The sequence below is a fragment of the Tarenaya hassleriana genome, unplaced genomic scaffold (assembly GCF_000463585.1).
Source record: "Tarenaya hassleriana unplaced genomic scaffold, ASM46358v1 Cleome26, whole genome shotgun sequence".
In the NCBI taxonomy this organism is placed as follows: Eukaryota; Viridiplantae; Streptophyta; class Magnoliopsida; order Brassicales; family Cleomaceae; genus Tarenaya; species Tarenaya hassleriana.
In genome coordinates, this window is record NW_010965869.1 from 1,060,022 (window position 1) to 1,084,949 (window position 24,928).

The window sequence follows — 24,928 nt, forward strand, 5'->3', positions numbered from 1 at the left end:
AAAATGGAATTTATTCTCATTTTTTTATTTTTAAATAATATTAAATATTTCATTCTTACAGTTTTTAACTTTTATTTAATTCATATATATCTTAGTTTTGCCCTCATCCCGTTTTTAATATTATAAATATTTTTTGAAAGAGAATTTTTATGCCTTTATTTGTTTTATATTATTATTAATTTATTTTTATATATCAGTAAAATAAAAAAATGAAAAAAAAAACAAGCAGATGTTAAACCGGTATTGAATGAACTGCCGACGCAAATGTTGCGATGCTTTGAGATATGGAGCGTGGTAACGTTTTTCCTTCTTTTTTTAAGGGTAAAACAGACATTTCTACCTTTTTTGGTGTGTCCAAAGGATACTAGCGACCCATCTGGTCATTTGCGTGATTTTCCCGATTGGTTTCTTACAATTCTTTTCCGCCGCAATTTCACAGGACGAAAAACCCTAGGATTCTCTCACTGGCTCGATCTCTATCTAGTTTCCGGTTTTTGTCGGCGTGTAATCGCTTCGCTTCTCCGGCGAGCTCGTGCCACAGGTGATTCTCGCGCCTTGAGGCCAAAATTTCGATTTTTTTTGGTGTTGCCATGTTCTTTTCATTTCACCATGGGCATTTGATTTTTGGTATCAGATTTGGTTCTTCTCTTTTGGTGAATCTCGTTCAATTTTCAGACTTTTTTTTGAGTAAAATGTGTGGAGCCAGTTGGTTCTGATGAGATGTGAATCCAGGTTTTCATTTCTGCGATGCGTGTTCTCTGTGTTGAAGTATACATTTCTTTGGTTTCTGGATACTGAGCGTTGTAATTGAAGTTTTTGGATATCGGGCATTGGATTTGGTTTGTTAGTTTTGTCTCAATTGGGCAGTTCTGTTTTTGGACAGGTACTGTCGGTTTCACGAGATGGCGTCCGAAGGAAAAAGCTTTGCGAGGAGAGATCTGCTCCTCGAGATTCAGAATGAGGTCCAACCTGAGTGGGAAGCTGCAGGTGTGTTCAGGGCTGAAGCTCGTGAGAGTGCTCCGAAGCCTGGGGAAAAATTCTTCTCCACCTTCCCGTTTCCATATATGAATGGCTATCTTCATCTTGGTCACGCATTCTCTCTTTCGAAGATTGAGTTTGCTTCTGCGTACCATAGGTTGAGAGGGGCTAATGTGCTGCTTCCTTTTGGTTTTCACTGTACTGGTATGCCAATTAAGGCATCCGCCGACAAGCTTGCTCGTGAGATCCAGCAGTATGGAAACCCCCCTGTGTTCTCTGCCGAAGTAGAGCAAGAAAACAGCAAACAAGGTGCTGAAGTTCAGGATGACAGTGGTGATGCTCCGACATTGCCAGATCAGTTCAGGGGAAAGAAATCTAAGGTGGCAGCTAAATCTGGTGGGCAGTTGCATCAATGGGAAATTATGCGCAGTGTTGGTCTAACAGACAGCGAGATAGCAGAGTTCCAAGATCCATATAAATGGCTGTATTACTTTCCTCCATTAGCTGTGGATGATCTCAAGGCTTTTGGACTGGGTTGTGATTGGAGACGGTCATTTGTCACAACCGATGTGAACCCGTTTTTCGATTCTTTTGTGAGGTGGCAGATGAGAAAGTTGAAATCCATGGGGAAGATTGTTAAAGATCGTAGGTACACAATATTTTCACCATTAGATGGCCAGCCATGTGCTGATCATGACCGTGCTTCAGGTGAAGGTGTTCTTCCTCAAGAATATACTCTTATTAAGATGGAAGTAATGCAGCCATTCCCTCCAAAATTTGCACCTCTGCAAGGCAAGAGAGTCTTTTTGGTTGCAGCAACTCTGAGGCCTGAGACCATGTTTGGGCAAACAAATGCTTGGGTATTGCCTGACGGAAAATATGGAGCTTTTGAAATCAATGAAACTGATGTCTTCATCCTTACTGAGAGAGCAGCACTCAACCTTGCCTACCAGAATTTCTCGAAGATTCCTCAGAAGCCTTCTTGCCTAGTTGAGTTGTCCGGTTATGATCTGATTGGACTCCCTTTGAGGTCTCCTTTGTCGTTTAACGAGACCATCTATGCTCTACCCATGTTGACCATTCTTACCAACAAAGGTACTGGCATCGTTACTAGTGTGCCTAGTGATGCTCCTGATGATTATATGGCTTTGCATGACTTGAAATCAAAGCCGGCTCTTCGTGCAAAGTATGGTGTGAAAGATGAATGGGTGGTTCCCTTTGATATTGTACCTATTATCAACATTCCAGAATTTGGGGATAAGGCTGCGGAGAAGGTTTGCTTGGATCTGAAAATAAAAAGCCAGAATGACAAGGAAAAGCTCGCTGAGGCGAAGAGATTGACTTATCTCAAAGGATTCACTGACGGAACCATGCTCGTTGGAGAGTTTGCAGGTCGTAAAGTCCAAGAAATTAAGCCACTTATCAAGTCAAAGCTCATAGAGTCTGGTGAGGCAATCCTTTACAGTGAGCCTGAAAAGCTTGTGATGTCAAGATCAGGTGATGAATGTGTTGTGGCCCTTACTGATCAGTGGTACTTAACATATGGTGAATCAGAATGGAGGAAAATGGCTGAGGAATGCTTAGCAAACATGAATCTCTATTCTGAAGAAACTCGACATGGCTTCGAGCACACTTTGAGTTGGCTAAATCAGTGGGCTTGCTCGCGGTCTTTTGGTCTTGGGACACGCATTCCGTGGGATGAACAGTTCCTTGTGGAATCCTTATCTGATTCCTCTCTTTATATGGTTTATTATACAGTTGCTCACATTTTACATGGCGATGACATGTATGGAGGCAGTACCTCTACAGTCCGTCCTCAGCAAATGACTGATGAAGTGTGGGACTACCTCTTCTGTGATGGTACATATCCAAAATCTTCAGATATCCGATCAGACCTTTTAAGTAAGATGAAGCAGGAGTTTGAGTACTGGTATCCTTTAGATCTCCGAGCTTCAGGAAAGGATCTTATTCAGAATCATTTGACATTTTTCATCTACAACCACGTTGCAATTATGGCTAGGCACCACTGGCCACGTGGAATCAGATGCAATGGACATATTATGTTGAATTCTGAAAAAATGTCCAAGTCAACTGGAAATTTCAGAACTCTTCGCCAGGCCATTGAAGAATTTGGGTCAGATCCCACAAGATTCAGTTTGGCTGATGCTGGTGATGGTGTTGACGATGCAAACTTTGTGTTTGAGACTGCAAATGCTGCAATTTTGCGGCTTACAAAAGAAATTGCGTGGATTAAGGAAGTTCTATCTGCTGAATCATCGCTGAGAGCAAGCCCTCCATCTACATATGCTGATAAAGTGTTTGAAAATGACATAAACATTGCTATCAGATTGACTGAAAAAGCTTATGACAACTTCTTGTTCAGGGAGGCACTTAAGAATGGATTTTATGACTTGCAAGCTGCTAGGGATGAGTACAGGCTCTCTTGTGGCAATAGTGGCATGAACCGGGACTTGGTATTGAGATTTGTGGATGTGCAGACTCGTCTTATTACTCCAATCTGTCCCCACTATGCAGAATACGTTTGGAGGAAGCTTTTGAAAAAGGAAGGTTTTGCAGTATTAGGAGGTTGGCCAACATCAAATGAGCCCGATTTGGTGCTCAAGAGCGCTAACAAATATTTACAAGATTCCATTGTGTTGATGAGAAAACTTCTTCAAAAGCAGCTCCTGGGTTCCAAGAAGGCCCCTAAGAAAGGTGCTCCTGTAACATCACTGACAGAGGACAAGTTAAGGGGCTTAGTATATGTGAATGAGCAATTCGATGGATGGAAAGCTCATTGCCTGAAGATTCTACAAAGCAAATTTGACCAGCAGAATCATAGTTTTGCCCCTGATGCAGAAACACTAGAGCAACTAAAGGAGACACTGCAGAAGGATGGACAGGCAGAAAACTTTAAACAAATCCAGAAGCTTTGTATGCCTTTCCTAAGATTCAAGAAAGATGAGGCAATAGCTCTTGGACCTCAGGCTCTGGATTTGAAGTTGCCTTTCGGGGAGATTGAGGTCCTTCAGACAAATGTGGACTTGATCAAGCGGCAACTTGGTCTTGAAGAAGTTGAAATCTTGTCTGCAAGCCATCCTGATGCTGTTGCTAAAGCTGGTCAACAGGCCGCTCTCCTGAAGCAGAACCCTCCATCTCCTGGCAATCCAACGGCCATCTTTTCGACCAGGTAATAGCTCTATAAATTTCCACAGTTCATTGGACTTGGTACCCATCAGCTCTAATATCTAATTATCTATGCTAAGTCACTGTTTTCCTCTCCTCCCATAAGGTGAACTCTCATCGCTCTTATTCAAATTTCTACCCTCTGTTAAAAATTTCCGTGCCACATGACAGGTAGTTCAAGAGAGAAGCCTGGAACATGTTTCAACTACAAGTCAGAGATTTTTAATGAGTTGAAAGGGTCAAACTTTTGCCGGATGTTTGGTATTTTATATGAGCTATTAAGACAGTTTTCACCTCTAGTTTATGATAAGACTCTGGGAGTCTATCAGATTTCTTCTTTATATTTGTTTGATCGGCTACCGAGAAGTAATATCGACCGTTCTTATTATGTCATTCGGCCTTGGTTCATTTGTTTACTCACTCTGGTGTTATATGTTCTTTTTTTCTCCTGATGTGTTTTTCACTTGACCAACTTTTTTGATATCTTGCCTTCCAGAGATTTGTAGTGTGAAATGGTAACACTGACTTGTTAGAAATAAGGTGTTAGGAGTCTCCGAGTCTTGTGCATAGCCAGAAATTGGCCATTGATTTCTCACAAGGAAAAAAAAGTATACAGTAGTTTCACATAGTAAGAAATTCTAACTAGCTTAGGCTTATTGTCTAGTCTCTTTGATGTCTGTGTAGAAAACAGCAGGGCAAAAGTGGGAGGATCAGAAGAAAGCAGGCATCATGCATGGTTTACTTGGGAGTCGGGACAAAATGGTCTGTCTGAACCATCCTTATGGCTCGGAATGGTGAAATGCCTTAGCCTTCCTTCCTGTTTCTTCATGTACCGATCACACAGGAAAGCCATAGAGAACTTGTCTTCGACTTCCCTGTTCACATCATGAACAAACACATCTGTTTCCCCTTCATCCTTGTTCCGTGCCATCATACCCGCTGTGTATATGGCAGTCATCCTCCCTGGGGCTTCATCGTAGTAACCAGTTGGTGCGTCAACCATAATTAGATCCCACTTAGTCTCGTAGATTTCTTTAGGCAAACCCTTTAGAGCCAGTTGGCACATTGAGTACCTAGGATCATCCACGGCCGTGCATTCTGTCCCTTTCCCGACTTCCATGAGATTATCTGCCTGGTTAACCTTACTGTCGTAGGTTACATGGTAAGATTCTAACATCGGGAACCGCTTCTTGATCTGTCCTATCCAGGCTTCATCCTCTTCCAGGAAAACCGTCCGCCCTCCATAGTTGAGTGAGCTCCACATCAAACTGTCATGGCCTAAGCCAAACACCAAGAAGTTGCAAGGTGACTTCTTCTCGAGTACTTTAGCAGTCACTGATATCTCCTTGAGTGTCTGTTGTGGTGTGATGGTCGTAGTCGAGTAATGTATCAGGGCCTGTGCGATGGAACGTGGAATCTTGTTGGTAGCATCACCGCACTCCACAGGTTTCGTGGAAAACGTGGGCAAGATCCGAGTTTGGTTTCCATCTGAGTATGTCAGACTCGATCTCAAGATGAAGATGAGGAAGAAGGTAACAAGGAGACAGACAAGGATAACTTTCAGATTGAAGGTTTGTTGTGTTTTAGGCCTCATGTTTGATTTCGGATGGAGAAAATTATGTTGTGCAGAGGAGAAACTATATGGATGCAAGCATGAATATCATCATGGCCCTTAGTGTTGATGTTATTATAATGAGAGAATAAGGTAGGTACGTAAGGTTGGGTAACTGGGTGTATGCTTGGACAAGAAGGGAAGGCACTATGAGAAAGACACAACAGCTAACAGCTTAGGTTCTGCAGCAAGCAAAAAGAGCTTTCAGTTTAGTTTAGTTTTGTTGTGTGGGCCTGTGAGATTTTTTTTTTTGAAAAGTATATGTATTCGTTTTGCCATGAAAAATAACTTGTTAACGCAATTTATTGATAGATTCATGACAACAGACCTGAATCTGATCGCTGGTTCACCAAAGTTGTTAAATATTCTAGTTGAAACCCTCTGGTTTTTGGATTGAACCAAATCCAGAAATGGATTATGTATTAAACACTCGTATCATGCTTTGAACATTGATTCTGAAACAAAACATTGGTAAAACCTATAAGGCAAGACTCACAAGAAGGGGAAACATGGAAAATGAGATTATAGATTTAAAGAATGGGTTATAAATCAGATGATGATCTCTATTCCTCTTTTTACATAAAGAACCAGATCAATTAGCTGTACAAATACAAAACCCTACCTTTCCTTCCTTTTCCTTTCTTCTCCTTCGGAACACCAGAAAGCAAGGTGAAGAGCCATCAGATTCTCTCCAGTGCAATTTTCCTCTAGAAACTTCCAGAGAGATCACCTGATATTACCGGCCATTGGCCGCCGCCAGCAACATTTGGCTTTGTCCGTTTCTGTCATCCTTCTTCGTCTTGTCCACCCGAGCTCTTCGAACAGCCAACTGGATCTGTCTCTCATGTTCTTTCAGCATTTCATCCAAGTTTCCTCCTGCAGGAATCAAGGGTCCCGAGTAATGCATTCGCCCGTTCTTCCCACCATAGCCCTGATTCCTCATTTCAAGTAAAACAAAATGCAATCAGTGAGACCCGATTGTTGCAAAAGAAGAACGATGAACGATACACTTGGATTCGTTGTTTACCGTTCCACAGGGTTGTTGTTCATCTTTCATGGGGGCTTTGGATTTTCCCGGTAAACATTGAGACCAATCAAGCTTCTCTGAAGACTGACCATCGCCTCCATGGTTGTACCTTCCATATGCTGGATTCACTATCGTGTCTCGTATACTTCCGAAACGTGATCCATCCCTAGCGGCTACCGAATTTGAGAATCTTGACAACTGAGCTGCCCCACGTTGGACGAAAGACCTCTGTGTTCTCAGTTCTTTCGAATGGCTTGAACAACCGAGAAGCCCATCTCCGTTTGCATTCATATTAACCGAATACCCAAAGGCTGTTCCATTCTGAGGTTCGATTCGGAATCCAGCACCAGAATCTTCCTCGCGATTGAAGTTTTCGCTGACACTTGTCGCGTTACCTTGTCCTTGACGTTTCTTTAAAAGAAAATATAAGATCAAACAAGAAAGAAAAACAATAAGAAGCATGTAATCCTAAACATATAGGCCCATTTATGGATATATAGCATGTATACTCTAGCAGAAGTACCTGTATTGATGTCAGCAACTCGGCATTGGCATCTGGAGCTGGTACAGCTTTAGATTCTCTAGATGCCCGTTTTGTCTCATTCTGTCCTTTACTGTTCGCACCTTTTTTCCTGCAGAAATGGGACGTTGTGAGAAACTGAGATCACATAAAGAAAGAAGCTGATGAATCAAAGACTAAAAAATATTTACCCCGCAGAAAGGTTTTCAAGAAACCTTGTGGTCTTAGTAATTTGTACAATATGATATTAGAGTAAATCCTTATCTTACCGTCTTGCTTCTTCGTCTCGGAACTTAGCATCATATTCCTTTCTTGGTTTGTATGTTGGTAAGCTTAACGGATCGCTTGGAAAAGGCTTTGTGGTGAAAAACTGAAGTAAGGAAAAAGAAACAGAAAAGAATAGTTTGAGGAGGGAATTTTAAGACTTTTTGTACATAACAATCAGCTGAGCAAAACCGAGCTAAAACTAATGTTAACATTGGAACGCTACAAACCTATGTTTTCTAAGGTTATTATGTCAAAACTTGCAATTTTTTAGAAACCCTTGGGAAAGTACTAGAAATAATGGTGTATACGCAAATTTTGACAGGAAAAAGAAAAATGATCTAAAGTACAACAAATATAAAAGCCCAAATTCACAGCGTAGTAAAATTCATAGTTTTACCTCGCTTTGAAGGGCAGAGGATGCAGTTCCACGGGCATCTGGTTCTACAGCGAGAAGGACCTCCAAGAGAGCCAAAGCCGAAGAGGGAAGATCCTTGAACGTCTCAGCCACACATCGTTTGTAAGGCTGTTGAGGTTTAAAGATGGTTGCATGTGGCAACCTCGATCTTTTCCAATACTCCTCGGAAGGTGATCCACATAGTTTGAAGATCTTGTGGAGCTGTTCCACCTGTTTATACATTAAAAATAAAAAGGATCTGTGAATTTAACACTGTTTTACATGTCACACTAAGCTAACGTGAAAGGTATACTGATCAATCACATGTTCCTTAGCAGAGACTGTAGGTTCTAACATTAAGGGACAAAATTGAGGCACATAACGGCTGTTTTTGCAAAGGAAATACCTCTGTTCTTCCAGGCATAATAGGCTTTCCAGTAAACAGTTCTGCAAGTATGCAACCGGAGCTCCATAGATCGACTGTAACTCCATAGTCTGTAGCCCCAAGCAGAAGCTCAGGTGGGCGGAACCACAAAGTTACAACTCGGCTTGTGAGAGGCTGCTTTTGGTGGCCCCTGAAAAAATTAGCCAGACCGAAATCACCAATCTTGAGATTGCTGTTGTGGTCGAGCAGAAGATTTGATCCCTTGATGTCACGATGCAAAACGCCACGACTATGGCAGTGTTCTAGCCCTTGAAGCAATTGTTTCATATAGCATTTTATCTACAAGAATATGATCATTTTACATAAGAATCCATCACACCATATTGCAACTACCACACACGCATCCTCATTCATTAGTTGATGCTAGTCATGTAAAAGACCAAAATGAAGTTGCATCCCTCCATGATATTACCTGTGCCTCGGAGAACTTAATCCCTGGGGTTCCAGCAAGTCCTGTGAGATCATGATCCATATATTCGAATACAAGGTACAAACTTCCAGATACCCTTGAAGTGATCAATCCTTCCAGCTTCATGACATTTGGATGGTCAAGCCTACGAAGGATGATTATTTCTCTTGCCATGAAACGAACACTCTCAGGATCCATATTAGCAAACCGCACTTTCTTCAGTGCAACTATCTGGTTTGATTCAAGGTCACGAGCTTTATATACACTGCTATACGTCCCTTGACCAATCTGCAACAAAGGCAATGCCAGTTTTCTTCATACGCAAGACAAATAAATTGTTCAAGACAAGAACATAACTAGAACTATTGCATGATGTCAAGTTTTAAGGCAGATCTCCTTGTTCCAAACAGCAATTGAAGTTCCAAATAACATAAAAGGGTAAACATAAATAAACAAAACCCCACCTTCTCCAACTTCTCAAATGAATCTGCTTTGCGCGGAATCCATCCATTGATGGCTTCCCCTGCAACAGCAGCCAACCATGAGGGCCAACCAGCTATAACCTGAGCCCCTCGTTCTCCATTGGAGATACTATTGATTCTAGTCATCCCTGGCTGCAATGATCCTACATTATTCCCTGTACCAACATCATTGACAGGCCGTCTCTGGAATATAGATTTAGAAGATTTTCTCTCAAAACCATCCTTCTTCTCCGCTTCATCATAATAAACAGGCATCAAGCAAGCGTTTTTCCCATCATTGGGAATTAGCCTCAAGGTGGATTCATTGCCATTGAGGCCTGCTTCCTCGGATTCAAAATTGCCATTCCTCGAAGAAACAGATTGCTTCTTGGAGTTTTTAGGCAAGTCTGTATCCTTAACATCGGTGTTCTCTACATAACCATTTGCCCGTGCTCCTTTCGAGCAAATGCAGCCCATAATTTTCCACAGTTTCCTGATCCCAGCCAGGAAACTGTATGATTTAAATGCTACCCGTATGCTTCTTCTTCTTTGCAAAATCTAGCTTCTCTGTAAATGAGATTACCCACCAGCATCAATAACACAGAACACCACCAGTTATGGATTGTAAGAAACCATGTCGAAGACCATTCCCAAATAGAAAACGAATAAAAAGCTCCCTTGAAAATAAAGCTGAAGTATCTACCAGAAATCTAAAGACCGTATAAAACAATTCTGGAAATTTTCTAAACCCCGACTCTAAAATCAAGTTTAAACAAAATCTAGAAGGCAAAAGAAGAGGATTTTGTAGATCTGACGAAACTGGGAAATTTCAGATAGAAGGAAATGATTTTGAAATGGAAATAAACGATGATAAAGGCGGACTGAAGGCCGTTAAAATGTCATCCGCGACTAGTTCTTTTTTAAGAAAAAAAAAATTTCACGAAATCATAGAGTCGAGTCAAAGCCAAAATTGTTCAGGTAGAGATGAACAGCAATCAATGAGAAAGAAGGAAAAAGATCCTAACTTTGTTTTTCTGCAGAGAGAGAAAATACAGAGAGATTTTCGGATCTGAGTGATTCCTTCCTAGAATTACGAATAACCTATCAAAAATAGGGCTACGACGGACAACTCGAGCTTCCTTGTCTTCTCTATTTCCGGAAAATAAAACTTCCAAGAAAAAGAAGCAGCTGTATTCGCTCTAGAAAGAGAACAACATGCCAGGTATCGCCATTAATGGAGGAGAGGAGAGAGGAACAGACTCAGCGATGAGCGCGAGAGAGAGAGAGCGCGCTTAACTCTTCGCAGCAGAGGGGGAATCGAAACGCGAGACGCAAAGTGTCTGCCACGTGGAGACTGCGGGTCCCGCACTTAAATATCTAAAACTGGGCATGTAACTGGGCCAGGCCTAAATAGTTTGTAATGGGGCCCGCCCATGATATGAAACTATACGATTATACGGATTCGAATTCGGACATGGTGGGATATTTTATTATTAATATCTATAGGTTAGATTTCACGATTTCATAAATAGGGTTCGAATCCATATATCGGACTTCACGACAGAATCACAAAAATACTCTTTTAATATTTATGGAAAAACTACGAAATTGTCCTTAAAAACGTTTACAAAATTATATTGATATTTAAAAAATACAAAAAAAAAAATTTGGTAATCAAAATGCTTCCAATTACATTCAACCGGAGCAGGTGCAATTAATTGCATCTCACCTCTCCAATGACCATGTATTATGGAATTCAGATTTGGAATATTCATACTATTATATATGATCAACTTTTATATATCGTAATCGTTTTTCCTCACATCGTGAACACCTAAAATCTGCACACACATATACCAAAAGATCGATAATACATTTATATCACGATTTTTTGTTTCGAGCATAGCAACAATAATTTACATTTTTTTGTTTTGTAAATATTATTTTTACGTGGAATCGTAAAGACATCTAACAAATTATAATTAGAAAATCGTACAAACCACGAAAATCATTAATATTAATCAGTTTTGGCGTTTATACAAACCACTTATTATTAGGATAACTAATTCAAGTATTAAAGGAGTTGAATGGATGGAGTGAATTCAAAAACCAAACAAATTAGTAATCAAGTTTCTTAAAATTTAATTTTCTTAAAAATTCAAAAAAATTTTAAAAAAAAATCAACTAAAAACCAAAAATTTCATTTTTTTAGATTTAAAAAATTCTAAAAACAAAAAATTTAAAATTTAAAATAAAAAACTAAAATAAAAATGTATTACCATATTGAGGTCCTTTGCTTCCATTGTTTTAATAAAAAAATTAAATTTTTTTATAAATTTTTAAATAAAATTGTTAAATACTCTCGTATTAACATTTTAAAAATATATTTTCCCTTATTCTAAATATTTATAGATCTTCAAAAATATCCAAATACCTCATGTGGATTACAATTGTACGTACAACGAATTTATCCGTACATAATTCAACCCATGCAACTTGCGAATATATAAAACATATAGTTGCAATTCGCGTGAGATATTTGGACCGATTAAATTGATTGCATCGTCCGGATAAAACCTCGATGATATGGCTAACGAGGCTCTCATTTGGAAATTAAAACCATGTCTTATGATATATACTCGTTATTAATTTGCAATGAATCGCTCTGATATAAAATGTTAGTTGTTAAATAGTAGGACAATAATTATTTTTATTTTTTTATCATTCATAACTGAGTGAGTAAACAAAATCGAAAACTGAATATAAAATATATAAATTCCGGTAATAGTAAATTATGAAATTGAAAAAATCTATTAGATCCATGGGTCGGATACCCGAACATTTTAAAAGATGATATGGAAAAATCCAAAAATTAGATACAAATTTGAAATATGAGTATAGTGAAATAACAAGTAATTACTTTTGGATACCCAAAAATAGTTAATTTACGAGTTTACTCTCAATTTAATTATATTATTTAAAAGTTAAACGTGATTCGCCCTCTCGTTGTTATTATTAATCTTATTATTTTATATCTTTGATTTCAATGTTGATAGATTTAGAATAAATGTTAGATGGTTATTTAGATGTAAATACATATTTAATTGATTCTCGATAAATTTATATGTGTAAAAATAAATTCGAATGCTGGGGTTTGGATATCCATTAGTATTCGAACATTATTTCACTGGTTTTCAAATTCGGATATTGATGTTTTTGGTAATTAGATATATAAAAGTCATTTGAATTCCTGAGAATTTGGGATATCCATTCTCTAACTGCAACTAAGATTACATGATTTTACCTTTTGGAGTCGTAAATAAATATATTTTTCCCATTTTTTGCAATATCCCTCAAAATATTGTTTTAAGAAATAGAATCCAATAAATATTAGCATCGATCTACTTTATGCTACGCACTACTGACGTAATAAAAAAAATTAATAGACTTTCTTTTAAAGTTGGTTGACTTTTTTCAAACCTTCATTTATTTTTTTACACATTTATCACCACCACCTTTTACGTGTATTTTATTTTTTGAATGAAATACTTGTATTAATTTTGAACCGATTAAAATCGAACTAAATTTGATTTATAATTTTCAAAAACTGATTTGGTCCACACAAAACCTAATTAAATCTGAACCAAAATAATAAATAATTATAAAATCTAATTAAACATAATAAAATCCAAATTAAATCCATCTATTTAGGTGGAAAAAAAAGAACACGAGGCAAAAAGACAGAAGCAGCGAACGCCGCCAAAGTGGAGCCACGTAGGATCTGAGTCGGAAAAAGAAATCCCGAACGGGAGAAATTCCCATTAAGTTAAAAAAAAAACCGAACCTGAATAGAGAGGCCTTGGTCGAGCACAGCTGGATACAGCCTGTCACCAACGAAGTCCTACTTCTCTCTCTCCCTGTTTTTGCCTTCGTCTCTCTCTCTCTCTCGTCTCTCTCCCAGAGTTAGGGTTTGCGGATCTCCTTCTCCGTCGCTTAGATCCTCCGTCTCTGCTCCTCGGATCGGGATTCTCCTCTGGGTAAGCTTCCCATTGACCTGCTTTTCTCCGTTTTGCGGTTGTTCTCCGGCTCCAATTTGGATAATTTTTTGTTTCGACTTTCGCATTTGACGCTCTCATCGTTCTATTTGGATCTGGATTTGGCTTGTTGTTCCGGGGACTTACGCATTTATTGCATGTGTTCATTATGGTCTTTGTGATGGAAGAGGATGGAGGGAGAAAGAGGAATCTAGCGGTTTTTTTCTACAAATGGTGTTTAGGATTTTTTCTTTTTTTTTATTAAAAATTATGACGGCATCCTATTGGAAGAAGGATATGAACGTTGTTGACTTAGTTTTGGGTGCAAAATATGGATTCAAGTTTTGGTTAAGAGAATAAGCTTTTTTGTCTCGATGTTTCTGGAGATTGCATGTCAAAGTATAGTTTTGGAACACGTTTTTGCTTGTCATTGACAGCTTTTGACCTAGTGATCTTGGTGTATATGATTGGTTTCTGGTTTATTTTAAACTCAAGTGTAGTTTCCACGGAATCAGTTCCACATTATTCTCTTGAAAGATTTCGTTGTTCATACCTCTCCTGGTGTCTAATGTTAGTCGGAAATTGTGTATATATGCTTGTGTTTTGAGTTTTTGAAATTTGTTTTGGGGCTTACTATGAAGGGTCAATTCTATTTTAGTTGCAGAGCTCGGTTTGTGGTGGTTCGACAAAGATTTTATTTGGAGGGGTGAGCTGAGAGAGGAATCTAAACTATAAACCTATAGAAGTGTTCCTATTATAGCTTCACAAAGTTTTCGTTTGTTAGGTACTGCAGTTCCTGTCTTGCAAATGTTTGTAGACCTGTTGAAAGTTAGCCTACTCTTTACGTTTCTAGAATTTGAATGTATGAAATGGGCAAGGATTTTTGTTTTTCACATTGCGTATATAAATGTGTTTGCCGTTTTCTGTTTTTTTTCCCTTTCACTGCCTATTGCCTTTGTTACATTGATCAACTAGTAGAGAGCTACTTAACTCGGGATTATGGGATGGTTGTGTTTACTCACATTGACGATATCATGTATTATTAAAATGTCTGTAGTTATCGATAAATTCCATTGTCCCTGCAAATCCATCTTGGACATCCTAAGAAGGTTGCTGACTTTCTCATCATTTTTTCCCAGTGTATGTAGGTGGTACGCAGATTGAACGCTAAGAGTCAGATCACAAAAGCCCTTTTGTGTGATCTAGACTACATTTTTGTATCTACTTCAACTGCTTAAATCTGCTGCTGTTGTTGAGAGGTCCTTGTTCTTTCCATATGGTTTGAAGTTGAAGGTCGATCTTCTCCTTATTTGTTGATGTGTTAGCTACTGATCTCTGATTAGTCTGGAGAAGAGGCACATTGACTGCTAGAGAACTTGCGTTGTCCGTGCTGGCAGAGAGCATGCGTGGTTCCTGTGATTCGGGTGATGCCCCTGACGAAATTAGCTTCCGATGCATTCGGCGTGGTGACAATATGCCTAGTCGCCCTTCTCATTCTCCTGGGTTTACTTTGCATCGCTTACTCCTTCTATTTCCAATCGCATGTCCATAACCGAGATTATGTTCAGCTTGGTTACTTCAGTGGTCCTTGGATTATCCGAATCGCTTTCATATTGTTTGCCATCTGGTGGGCCTTTGGTGAGATTTTCCGATTAAGTTTGTTGAGACGGGATGGAAGGCCATTGAACTCGCTGGATCTGCAATGGCAGGAAAACACCTGCAAGTGGTACATTGTCTCCAATCTAGGGTTTGCAGAACCTTGCCTGTTTCTCACCCTCGTGTTTCTCCTACGAGCTCCCTTGAAGATGGAGACAGGGACCTTGACCGGAAAATGGAACGCAAAAACAGCAGGGTATGTGATTCTGTATTGCCTCCCAGTGTTTGCTCTTCAACTCGTGGTTATCATAACCGGATCACGCATACACAGAGATGGCAGCGGCTATTTGAGAAAGCTGCCAAACTATTTCACAAGAACATATTCCCGTGTTATTACAGATCAGGACAGGATAACCCTTTGCACGTATCCTCTCCTAAGCACCATCCTTCTCGGTGTCTTTGCGACTGTCCTAACGGCTTACTTGTTTTGCTTTGGAAGGCAGATACTGAAATTGGTCATTAATAAGCGTCTGCAGAAGAGGGTATACACATTGATATTCTCGGTCTCGAGTTTCTTTCCATTGAGAATTGTTTTGCTCAGTCTGTCTGTTCTGACGAATCCCGAGGACATTTTATTCGAAGCCCTAGCTTTCTTGGCTTTCCTGTCTCTATTATCATTTGCAGCGGTATCCATTTTCTTGCTTGTCTACTTCCCGGTTTCAGACTCCATGGCCCTGCGGGGATTGCGGGATTTGGAGGAGCCAATGTCGGGTCACGAGGAACGCAGTGGTGCGTTGTTACTTGGCCCGGAAACTTCAAACACAGAGGGGAGTGTGGGAATAAGAGAATGGCCAAGGCCGAGCTATGTGGAACTCGTGCAATTTCTCGAGTCCGAGAAATGATTATGATCATTTTTGCCGTCTTGGTTCTTGTTGGATGGCAAATGTACAGATTCCCGGTAAGACAAAAGCCTGGCTTTTCGACCCCCCAAAAAAAAGCTTCAGATGTTCTGTCGGAAAAAAAATGAAAGAAAACGAAGGGCCTCTCTCAAGTTTTGTGGTAGGAATCTGAGATTTGTAAAGTTGAGTTTTTCTTTTCCTGATATATTATGGTGTGAAATGTTCTTGCTTGATGGATCATCATCATCACCATCATCATAGTTTACTTTTTTTTTTGTAATTTCTTTTTATTTGATCAATTTTGATTTTGCAAACTGATCAGCTTCTCTCATCTCAGTACCAATAATTATTTTTCACCCCTTAGAATGTTTCATTTAGTATATACTGAATTATGGTGTTGGAGAGATTGATTTATCCGAGGAACTGCTGTAATGGTGAGGCAAATGGATTTTACAGCCGTATATAATGTGTTTGGACAATTATTTACTATCTCATTCTGAAACTTGCTAAAAAATAGAACAAAGCATAGAGATCACTTACCCTTCTCTTAATGACATCAGAATTGCAGTCTCAATCTGAGTTCCAAACATAAATTAAAGAGTTGGAGGAAAACAAAGTTTCTAGAAACCAAATGTCAAACATGAAAACGAAAAGAGAGAAAAAAACAATCTGCAAAAAGATCTGAAGAACTTAGTAGCCACCCTTGAGATCGTTGACAACGTCGTAAGGGATGGGAGTGACGGTCTCCAAGGTCGCACCTTCCACCATGAAACCCGGTTTGGGACCTTTGGGCTGTCTCTTGGTGCTGATGACCTCGCCTTTGGCCTTGGCCGCGGCCTTCAGCTCATCGTTCTTCTTCTTCCTGAGCTTGAATTCCTCTGCACATCTTGACTGCTGCACATGCTCTATCCTCACATGGATCCTCTTCCTGATTATCCGGTTACCCACCTGAAAACCCGGCATATAGTTAGGTTAGGTCCCAAAACATGTTACAAACCCATACCTGGTTCAGCGATAAAGAATTGGCTGGACTAATTCAGTAAATGCAGTACCAGTCCATAAAAAAGTTAAAAAGTTGAATAAATACAGTACTACCATAAATTATAGAAAACAGTCAACTATGAGGCCAACAAACAGAAGATGGTCGTCTATGATTTCATGGATGTTTATAATATAACTTTACAACAAGAAATGCAACACAAGGAGCAAGACACACACACACAGAGAGGTCATAAAGATAAATTCACCATTATAAAAGTAATGGATAAACATGAATGCCACTATAAATCTCAAAGACATTTCACAGAGCAAAGGCATAAAAAAAGCACAAACCATGAACAAACAAACAATTCTCTCAGTTTCCTGCGTCAAATTACGAATCTGGTTTGCATCAAAGAAGCAATATTTCACACTTAATCCAGCAGCCATTCCCTATGACGACCGATTCAAGACTTGCATAATTGAATCTATAAACAACGCCCATTTCAGAAATTAAAACCTATGTAGCACAAACCTAACTTACAAAGTGTGAAACTTTCGGCAGAAACCACAAGATGAAATCAAAACCCAACCAAAAAATGAACCACAAAGCAACACTAGCAGCGCAAACACTGACGGATGAGTTTTCGAACCTGCTTGTTGACTTCGACGCCGACGGCGCGCTTGGTGACATTCCAGATGCGACCGGTACGTCCATGGTAGAATTTGTGGGGCATTCCCTTGTGAACAGCACCATTGACCTTGACATCGACGTAGTCGCCGACCTTGAAGGTCCTCAGGTACGTGGTCAGTGGGATGTAACCCTTCTTCCTGAAACCCCTCGCGAACAGATCCCTGGTTCGGGCCCTCACTCCATGTCCAGCCGGCATTTTCCCTCTCACTAGTGATAACGGCGGCTAAAAACCTAGATTCGCCAAAGGAGACGAAGAAGAAGAGACCGTCCGATAATATATACACGTATGTAGAGGAACTCAATTTAGGGCTTTTCCTTGGATTAGGGTTTTTTGTTGGGCCACTGAGCACCTAATTGGGCCTAAATTGTATTGGATTTGGGGAGATTTATCCACGTTCATTGCTGAAAGGACCCCTGTAGTATCAAACGTGTGCGATTTAGTCCCCAAGTTTTCACAATTACAAATTCAGCCCCATTAATTTTCATGGAATTAATCCTGTCGTGTGATTAAGAGGAGATGGTCAGATTGGGTTCGTAATCTTGACATCATATAGATTTCAATAGGCAAAATTAATAGCAGCATTAGATATTTTTGTTTATCAATTTAGCGCACGTGTTGAAGATGTGATTAACATAGCATCCTAAATAGATAAAATGTATATGAAAAAAAAAAAAGAAGATTAAGATCCGTAAAAACATTACGAAATCTCAGATTTACCTTCCACGCTACATTTAATCGGTGCCCTCAATCGATACAAAGTTAAAAAGTGGACATGAAACACACAAATTTAAAGTTTAAACAGAGAAGCTACAACTAAATCAGTGGACAAAATTTTACAGCATGAAAACGAGTGAAAAATGATGAGGACAGGTTAAAGTACTCTTTTCAACCAGGAACAATTCCATGGATGTGTTTGATCTTCTTTTATATAAGCTTCTTCTTTTGGAAGTAATGCTTCAAGTATACTACCTGTAAACCCGATCCGGCAATGCAGATTCCCAACGACATTATGCTAAGCCACGCGACCCGTGAGTTCGTTTTTTCGCTCACAGTCCTCATCTCAGCTTCTCTGTGGGGCACGGTCGGTCCAAAAGAGTGAAATTCGATAACACAAATTGGCAAGAAAGGAATGCAAAAATTGATCTGAGCTCTTAGCATACGGCTAAGGAATTACCTGGTTTTAAGGTAAAGTAAATTTTCGTGGATGGCCTCGACTGCACCTTCGAGCTTCCTGAGCTCCAGCTCAACACCCTAAGTTAACAAGAATTTTCGATGTCATTAAAAGACAAGCTTTAGGTTCTGACATTACAATGCAAAACTCGAAGAACGGTTTGCGGCATCTTTTAACTGTCCAAGGTTACAGGTTTTACTGTAATCTCTGACCGATTGACCAAAGGACCGTCCGGTCAAGGGCAATGACACAGGTCACACAAAATGTGAAATTTCATTGCACAAGCTATTAGAAGCCTGTTGAAGATTTTGAAGCAAACATACACTGAAATTTTCCAAACCATTCTGAAGTTTTGGGACAGGAGAGGAAACTTCTAACCTATTTTCTCTGGGATATATTGGGCAAAAAATGTAAATCCTCTTCAAGAACTTACCTCAATCTTCTCCTTTTTGGCAATTGAGTCCCAATCTTTGGCAGCGATTCCGGTTTTCCAGTCGAGGTTGATGCTAATATCTTTATTTCCATGGCTATGCCCATCAGCCCAAAAGCATGCCAAATAGTTTCCGGACTCTTTGGTTGTGAACGCAAACTGACCATGCGTTACGTTTTCCTGGTGATGCAGATTGTCACCATATGGGGAAGTCACCTGCAAGAACTCAGACAAAAAAAACAGACTATAAAATTTACAGGCAAACTCAAGGGGAAAAGATGGGCAAGCAACAGAAAACACCTTCCAGGAGGTACATTCCCATATATCACATCACAAGACTTATGATCTGTTTATCTTCATATGCTTATACACAGACATGGTATGCATGTAATTATGTGGACTCAAATCATAATGCATCTGATGGCACTTTCAACTACAATCCACCAAACCAATGCAAACCCTAAAAATCCATGGCTTCTGTGCTGTCTAACTATAACAATCAAAACATACTTCAGTGATTTTTTTTCTATGAAAACATTCAATTGGGCATAGACCTATTTTCCGACACGAACTGGAAGAATATCCTCAATCTTTGCTAACCCAAAGAAAAGTTGATGTCAGGAGTACAACTGGTTTCAAAACACAGAGCCCATGAGCATGCAGACTGCACAGTTCCATCACTGTTAAGTGGATTTCAACGTCAAGCTTGCATCCGGATAGAACTGTTCAATACACGAGTTAACGACCACGTTCTAAAAAAGAAAAACAGAGAACTCAGAGAAAATTTGCCCACACGAAATGCCCACAAACTGGAGAAAACTCGTGCAGGTATGATTGCCAAAAAACTTGAAATGTAGGGAGGGCTTATTTCCTAATGGATTCGTAGTTCAGGCAACATCAACGATTGGTTAAGATTGATTGAAACTGTCCAGAATAAAATCAAGAATCACATCACAAAACAAAGGCATATATATATATATATATATATCGATTGCCGATATATAATAGTAACAACTAACAACAATCAGATAAATACATCGGTGCCATAAAAGGAAACCCATGAACAAGGAAAGGTGAATCGGACATCAAATCTATGCATCGGTCACAAATTCATCCAAATATCCCGGAGAAAATGTCAAATAAAAGGAACAAAGATCGGGAATTACTTCCACAAGCACAACGGATCGAGGCCGTTGTTCAGATTGAAACCGCAAGATCAGCCTACGAACATTGATGCGAATTCGAACAGGAAAACGGAGAAATTACCTTGACGGAGACAGTGGGCAAGGCGGAATGATCTTCCGAGATGACAATGTAATCGACCAAGACGACAACGTTGCTCTGAATTTCCTCGGAGACACACTTTGTTCCCGTCGCTGGCACGTTCAGCCAAATCGCCTCGCCGACCGGAATTATCTCAGGCGCGAGGAACAACAGAAGCGCGGAGAGTACGAGCACCGCCGGAAAACTACATCGCATCTGTGAAGCCATCATCATCATCATCATCTTCTTCTACTTGTTAGTTACTCTCTCAGTCCTTTGCCGGGCAATCCCTTGGATCTTCGCACTTCCCGCACTGTATCACCGATCGTTGACCGTAATTGAATTGGGCTTCTCGATGGGCCCATAAAATGTTCAAAAGGTTAGTGGGCTTATTGATGGGTCCATATCCAAAGTTTAAATTGGGCTTCCTGATGGGCCAATTTTCTTTGACTGTTGGTTGTAAAAATTGGCCGAAGTCACACACTAGGAATAAAATTATAACGATAATCATAATATCATAAATAATTTTAATAGTATTCTCGTAAATTATAAAAAAATATATATTGTTACTTTGTTAAAGCTAAATTTTGAAATAACACGCTCTAATCCAAATATAATTCAAAATGGGGACTAAAATGTAATCCTACATGCGATAATTAGAGAAAAACAAATAGTATACGCGGGTTTACATGTGCTGCCAATTACTTGCTCTAACAAAGATATAGTTCTAATAAATTAGGAAATAGATTAACGGTCCATAATTCCCCATTAGAGAGTTAACATGATAAGTTGCAATTTTTTTCGGGGATTTGATTTCTGTGAGCCTTTTTGGAGCTCTGTGTATTTTCCGCGTAACGCTGAATGGAATGATAAGGTCGCTGAATGTTAGGTGGATAATAAAGATTGCAAAAGTAGTGGAGTTCAAAGCTTGGCGTCAATGTCAATAATGGCGGTCTGGTCTAGGTTTTTTTTTACATCTTCTCCACCATAGAATATAAAAGCTAATTCCTTCATACGGTCTCTCTCCTCTTTTTCGTTTTTGCCAACATGGGTCACCATTTGAGAACACGTTGTAGACACTGCACCAGAATCGGATCACGCCTTTTGATTTCTCTCCCCCTCGGCCCCCAAATATTCGATTCCTAGGTTTCCGGACACAAACTCGTCCGCTTTCCAAAAATCCCAGAACGTCATTCGTCGAATGGTTGAGATAATATTCGTGGGTCCGTCGTGAAAAAGTGCAAGATACAGGAGAAAGCGAGAGAGAGAGAGATGTTATCGGTGAATCTTCTCAAGCGTACGGCCATTGCCGCCATGTGTAGGGTTTCGCAGAGGAACAAGCTTGGTGGGTTCAGGAGCCTCACCGTCGTCGAACCGGCGACTGCGACTGCGACGACGGATGTGGCGGCGCCGGCTACGACGGCGACGACGAGGACGGAGGAGAAGAAGGAGATAACGGTGGAGGAGGCGAAGAAGCTGATGAGGCTGGTGAATGTGGAGGATCTGAAGAAGAAGCTTCTGGGCATGGCGGATACAGAAGTGGTTCCTTACGATGCCCTTTTAGAGGAGTCTCAGAGAATAGGAATCGCCAGATCTCTGGACGAAGCTCATGCCTTCGCTCGTGTCCTCGACGACGCCGGAGTTGTTCTCATTTTCCGGGGAAAGGTTTATCTTCATCCCGACAAGGTTCGATCCTCTTTGTCTCTCTCCATCTGGGTTGTCTCCAGATCTGTCGGTATAATGTCTCGGATTGGTTTTTCAGGTGGTGGGTTTGGTTCGAAGGGCAATACCCATGGCTCTAACACACGAGGATGATCCAATGAGGGAGGAATTCGACAAGCTGAAGAACATGAAGGAAGAAATCGATGTTCTTGCTCACAAGCAGGTCAGGAAGATTCTCTGGTGCGGTCTTGCATACTCCGTGGCTCAAATCGGGCTCTTTTTCCGGCTGACGTTTTGGGAATTCTCGTGGGACGTGATGGAACCCATCGCGTTTTTCGCCACAGCCACGGGTATAATCGTTGGTTATGGCTATTTCCTCGTCACTTCAAGAGACCCTTCGTACCAGGATTTCTTGAAGAGGCTCTTCATCTCCAGGCAGAGGAAATTGCTCAAAAGGTACAAGTTTGATGTTGAGAGGTACAAGGAGTTGGAGAGGAAGTGCAAGACCTCGTCTTGCCACGCTGCAGCGTCCATTAGAAACCGAGTCGGATTAGAGATTGATCTTGAGGATTCCTTGCACAAAGATTGATCTTTCTTCTGCTCTTGATCATATAACCTAATAGCTTTCTTGGTAACCATGAGAATATTGTAGTATGAGTTTTGATGCTGAAAGATTCAAAGAATCTGAGAGGACAGAGCAGGGATTGCCCTTCCACGAAGATTTGGCTAATCATCTTTGTGTTGAGCTCTTCTCTCATAACCCTTACTAGTTTTCCCTTTTGGTGGAAGGTGGCTTAAGAATCTGACCAGTTTTTTTGGGATTACTGCTTCCATCTTCCTGATGATAGATATTATTAGATTTGAACATTTTGGAGAGGTTTGAACTTTTCTGTGCTACAATGGAAGGAAATTCAAGTTACTGATTCTGGTCCTCTTGCTTTATCTACATTGCCTTTCGGTGTTTCATAACATCGTCTGTGATTGGGGGAAACCCTAGATAAGTTGGCATGGAGCCGAAAGGTTAGGGTTCGACTCCTTACCCGCTCATCTGCTGTCCGTCAATTATGACTAATCTATCTCCTACGTGTTTGTTGAGGGTTCGTATATGTGGACGATGTTTATCTAACCAGTACGTCCTAAGCTCCCTACAATATAAAAAAAACATAAACATCGTTTGTGATTGTGTGTTGTATTTTGTGATATTCCTTAAAATTTTCATGACATGGGCGCACAGTTTCAGTTGTCATGGAAGAGAAGTCCATGAGTGATTCATTTGACAAACAATAGCCGCAGCATTCGTTGGAGATATACCTCAGACAATTAGTGGGTATCAAGATTTTTTTTTTGTATATTTATTGTTAAAAATAAACTAACATATTAAATGACATTTTCCCAATCTGGTAAATTTTTATTTTTTGTCTAGTTTAGGCTAAGTTTTTAAAATAAAATAAAAAAAATCGGTTATTTTAAATCGGATAGAAAATGTGACATTAAGTGTCATTTGACATCAATCACTTCCATATAATTGATTTTTCCAAAAGAATTGACAGGCCAATCATGAAAAATGGTATAATACATGATAAGTAGGGGTGGGGCATATCCGAAAATATTAGAATATTGGGATTTGTACTCAATAAGCTTGATTTATCTCATTTTAAGATTTATATTCGCATATAGGAGTTATAGACAAACCAAAACAAATATTTGAAATAATGTTCGTATTTTTTTGGATATCTGAATTCGGATTAATTTAATAAAATATAATAATATTTATACAAAAAAAATTAAAAATAAAATATTGAATTTGTGATTATCGTGGTTAAAATATGAGATAAATCAAAATGAGTTGTGTTTTTTAAATAATATTTAGACATGATAAAATCTTAATTCAAAACTATTATATTTTATGAAAATATTATAAATATGTAGGGATATAATTATTTATAAAAGTAGGTATCATCGGGTTTCCGATTTAAAAAAATTTATTTTTCGAATTCGAATTCATGGATATTCGTAAATTCAGATTCAGATTTGAATGAAGTACCCATACCCGATTTTCGGTTAATTTGGGCCGTTCCTAGTTATAACATTGTAAATGGGCTTCTATTGTCCATTCAATTATATGGGCTTTTAAATGGGCCTTAAAGTTAAGCCCAATAATAAACTACGTTGGGAAAGGACTGATCAGGTCAGTGGACACGTGCTTTCCGTGGAAGTTTACAGAAACCGTGTAGTTAATGTCTGACCAAAATAGGAAAAGCATCATCCATAACCAATGGATCCTATGTCTTATGTCTTAGATTATTTGACCCATATGTCAGACTGGATTCCAATTTTTTATTTTTTTATGTTAGATTTGTTTTAGATTTAGTTTGGTTTAACTATTATTTTAATTTTAAAAACTTTTTTCCATTAGTTTGTTAATAAATTTAATTGTCATATGATAGCATTCATGCCATTTGATTTTATTTTATATTAGGAATGACCATTTCGGATTTCGATTCGGATTCGGTTCGGTTATATTCGGGATTGGTTATTTCGGTTATAGAAAAACTATAACCATTCAGTTTTTACATAAATTCCAGTTCGGTTCGGTTATTTTTCGGTTTGGTTCGGTTCGATTTCGGTAAAAAAACTCATTTTTTTCAAAGAAATCGTCGGTTTTTTCGGTTATTTTTTTATTCGGTTCAGTTCGGTTCGGTTTCGATTTTTTCGGGTTTAAAAAAATCATAACCGTTCGATTTTGATGTGGGGTTCGGTTTGGATACGGTTATATCTTATTCCGTTCGGTTCGACTCGGTTATTCAGTTAATAACCGAAATGGCTATTCCTATTTTATATGTTAAATAAAAATATTTATTGATGATAAAATTAATGAGCTACAATTAATACACTTTTGTT

At 39.3% G+C, this 24,928-nt stretch overlaps 7 protein-coding genes across 8 annotated transcripts; 3 read left to right on the forward strand and 4 right to left on the reverse strand.

The window, feature by feature from the left end:
- Positions 1-389: 389 nt before the first annotated feature.
- LOC104816828 (leucine--tRNA ligase, cytoplasmic) lies at positions 390-4,572 on the forward strand. Its single transcript, XM_010545813.1, has 3 exons — positions 390-541; positions 884-4,168; positions 4,336-4,572. Exons 2-3 carry the CDS (start codon positions 903-905, stop codon positions 4,337-4,339), a joined length of 3,270 nt encoding a protein of 1,089 aa, XP_010544115.1. The 5' UTR covers positions 390-541; positions 884-902; the 3' UTR covers positions 4,340-4,572.
- A 152-nt stretch (positions 4,573-4,724) lies between these two features.
- LOC104816829 (glucuronoxylan 4-O-methyltransferase 1) lies at positions 4,725-6,110 on the reverse strand. The gene has a single exon (XM_010545814.2). It carries the CDS (start codon positions 5,756-5,758, stop codon positions 4,892-4,894), a length of 867 nt encoding a protein of 288 aa, XP_010544116.1. The 5' UTR covers positions 5,759-6,110; the 3' UTR covers positions 4,725-4,891.
- Positions 6,111-6,284: 174 nt separating this feature from the next.
- LOC104816830 (probable serine/threonine-protein kinase At1g09600) lies at positions 6,285-10,615 on the reverse strand. The gene is made up of 9 exons (XM_010545816.2): positions 10,325-10,615; positions 9,303-9,866; positions 8,842-9,126; positions 8,391-8,708; positions 7,988-8,215; positions 7,593-7,693; positions 7,327-7,435; positions 6,804-7,214; positions 6,285-6,707 (listed from the first exon to the last, which is right to left on the reverse strand). Exons 2-9 carry the CDS (start codon positions 9,774-9,776, stop codon positions 6,513-6,515), a joined length of 2,121 nt encoding a protein of 706 aa, XP_010544118.1. The 5' UTR covers positions 9,777-9,866; positions 10,325-10,615; the 3' UTR covers positions 6,285-6,512.
- Positions 10,616-13,161: 2,546 nt separating this feature from the next.
- Positions 13,162-16,104, forward strand: LOC104816831. Of its 2 annotated transcripts, XM_019202917.1 has the most exons (3): positions 13,162-13,336; positions 13,992-14,117; positions 14,473-16,104. In XM_019202917.1, the coding sequence occupies exon 3, from the start codon at positions 14,761-14,763 to the stop codon at positions 15,829-15,831; it is 1,071 nt and encodes a 356-aa protein (XP_019058462.1). In that variant the 5' UTR covers positions 13,162-13,336; positions 13,992-14,117; positions 14,473-14,760; the 3' UTR covers positions 15,832-16,104. The 2 variants fall into 2 exon arrangements, with proteins under 2 accessions (XP_019058462.1, XP_010544119.1); XM_010545817.1 differs by lacking the exon at positions 13,992-14,117.
- Positions 16,105-16,352: 248 nt separating this feature from the next.
- Positions 16,353-17,760, reverse strand: LOC104816832 (60S ribosomal protein L21-1). Its single transcript, XM_010545818.2, has 2 exons — positions 17,460-17,760; positions 16,353-16,776 (listed from the first exon to the last, which is right to left on the reverse strand). Exons 1-2 carry the CDS (start codon positions 17,694-17,696, stop codon positions 16,519-16,521), a joined length of 495 nt encoding a protein of 164 aa, XP_010544120.1. The 5' UTR covers positions 17,697-17,760; the 3' UTR covers positions 16,353-16,518.
- A 420-nt stretch (positions 17,761-18,180) lies between these two features.
- Positions 18,181-20,661, reverse strand: LOC104816834 (transmembrane emp24 domain-containing protein p24delta3-like). Its single transcript, XM_010545819.1, has 4 exons — positions 20,369-20,661; positions 19,106-19,318; positions 18,676-18,752; positions 18,181-18,570 (listed from the first exon to the last, which is right to left on the reverse strand). The coding sequence occupies exons 1-4, from the start codon at positions 20,606-20,608 to the stop codon at positions 18,426-18,428; spliced, it is 675 nt and encodes a 224-aa protein (XP_010544121.1). The 5' UTR covers positions 20,609-20,661; the 3' UTR covers positions 18,181-18,425.
- A 611-nt stretch (positions 20,662-21,272) lies between these two features.
- LOC104816835 (calcium uniporter protein 6, mitochondrial-like) lies at positions 21,273-23,260 on the forward strand. Its single transcript, XM_010545820.2, has 2 exons — positions 21,273-22,051; positions 22,128-23,260. The coding sequence occupies exons 1-2, from the start codon at positions 21,638-21,640 to the stop codon at positions 22,614-22,616; spliced, it is 903 nt and encodes a 300-aa protein (XP_010544122.1). The 5' UTR covers positions 21,273-21,637; the 3' UTR covers positions 22,617-23,260.
- Positions 23,261-24,928: the final 1,668 nt, after the last annotated feature.

What these genes read in the sequence shown, in the direction of transcription:
- LOC104816828 (XM_010545813.1), top strand. Translation starts at nt 903, where the DNA reads ATGGCGTCCGAAGGAAAAAGCTTTGCGAGGAGAGATCTGCTCCTCGAG.
- LOC104816829 (XM_010545814.2), bottom strand. Translation starts at nt 5,758, where the DNA reads ATGAGGCCTAAAACACAACAAACCTTCAATCTGAAAGTTATCCTTGTC.
- LOC104816830 (XM_010545816.2), bottom strand. Translation starts at nt 9,776, where the DNA reads ATGGGCTGCATTTGCTCGAAAGGAGCACGGGCAAATGGTTATGTAGAG. An exon ending in TTAAGTTCTCCGAGGCACAG is followed by an intron (nt 8,709 to 8,841) that starts GTAATATCATGG and finishes ATATTCTTGTAG; the next exon opens with ATAAAATGCTATATGAAACA. An exon ending in AGTTGCTGACATCAATACAG is followed by an intron (nt 7,215 to 7,326) that starts GTACTTCTGCTA and finishes TTTCTTTTAAAG; the next exon opens with AAACGTCAAGGACAAGGTAA.
- LOC104816831 (XM_019202917.1), top strand. Translation starts at nt 14,761, where the DNA reads ATGCCCCTGACGAAATTAGCTTCCGATGCATTCGGCGTGGTGACAATA.
- LOC104816832 (XM_010545818.2), bottom strand. Translation starts at nt 17,696, where the DNA reads ATGCCGGCTGGACATGGAGTGAGGGCCCGAACCAGGGATCTGTTCGCG. An exon ending in GCGTCGAAGTCAACAAGCAG is followed by an intron (nt 16,777 to 17,459) that starts GTTCGAAAACTC and finishes CCGGGTTTTCAG; the next exon opens with GTGGGTAACCGGATAATCAG.
- LOC104816834 (XM_010545819.1), bottom strand. Translation starts at nt 20,608, where the DNA reads ATGATGATGATGATGATGGCTTCACAGATGCGATGTAGTTTTCCGGCG. An exon ending in CCAAAAAGGAGAAGATTGAG is followed by an intron (nt 18,753 to 19,105) that starts GTAAGTTCTTGA and finishes TTGTTAACTTAG; the next exon opens with GGTGTTGAGCTGGAGCTCAG. An exon ending in TTACTTTACCTTAAAACCAG is followed by an intron (nt 18,571 to 18,675) that starts GTAATTCCTTAG and finishes CGTGCCCCACAG; the next exon opens with AGAAGCTGAGATGAGGACTG.
- LOC104816835 (XM_010545820.2), top strand. Translation starts at nt 21,638, where the DNA reads ATGTTATCGGTGAATCTTCTCAAGCGTACGGCCATTGCCGCCATGTGT. An exon ending in TTTATCTTCATCCCGACAAG is followed by an intron (nt 22,052 to 22,127) that starts GTTCGATCCTCT and finishes TTGGTTTTTCAG; the next exon opens with GTGGTGGGTTTGGTTCGAAG.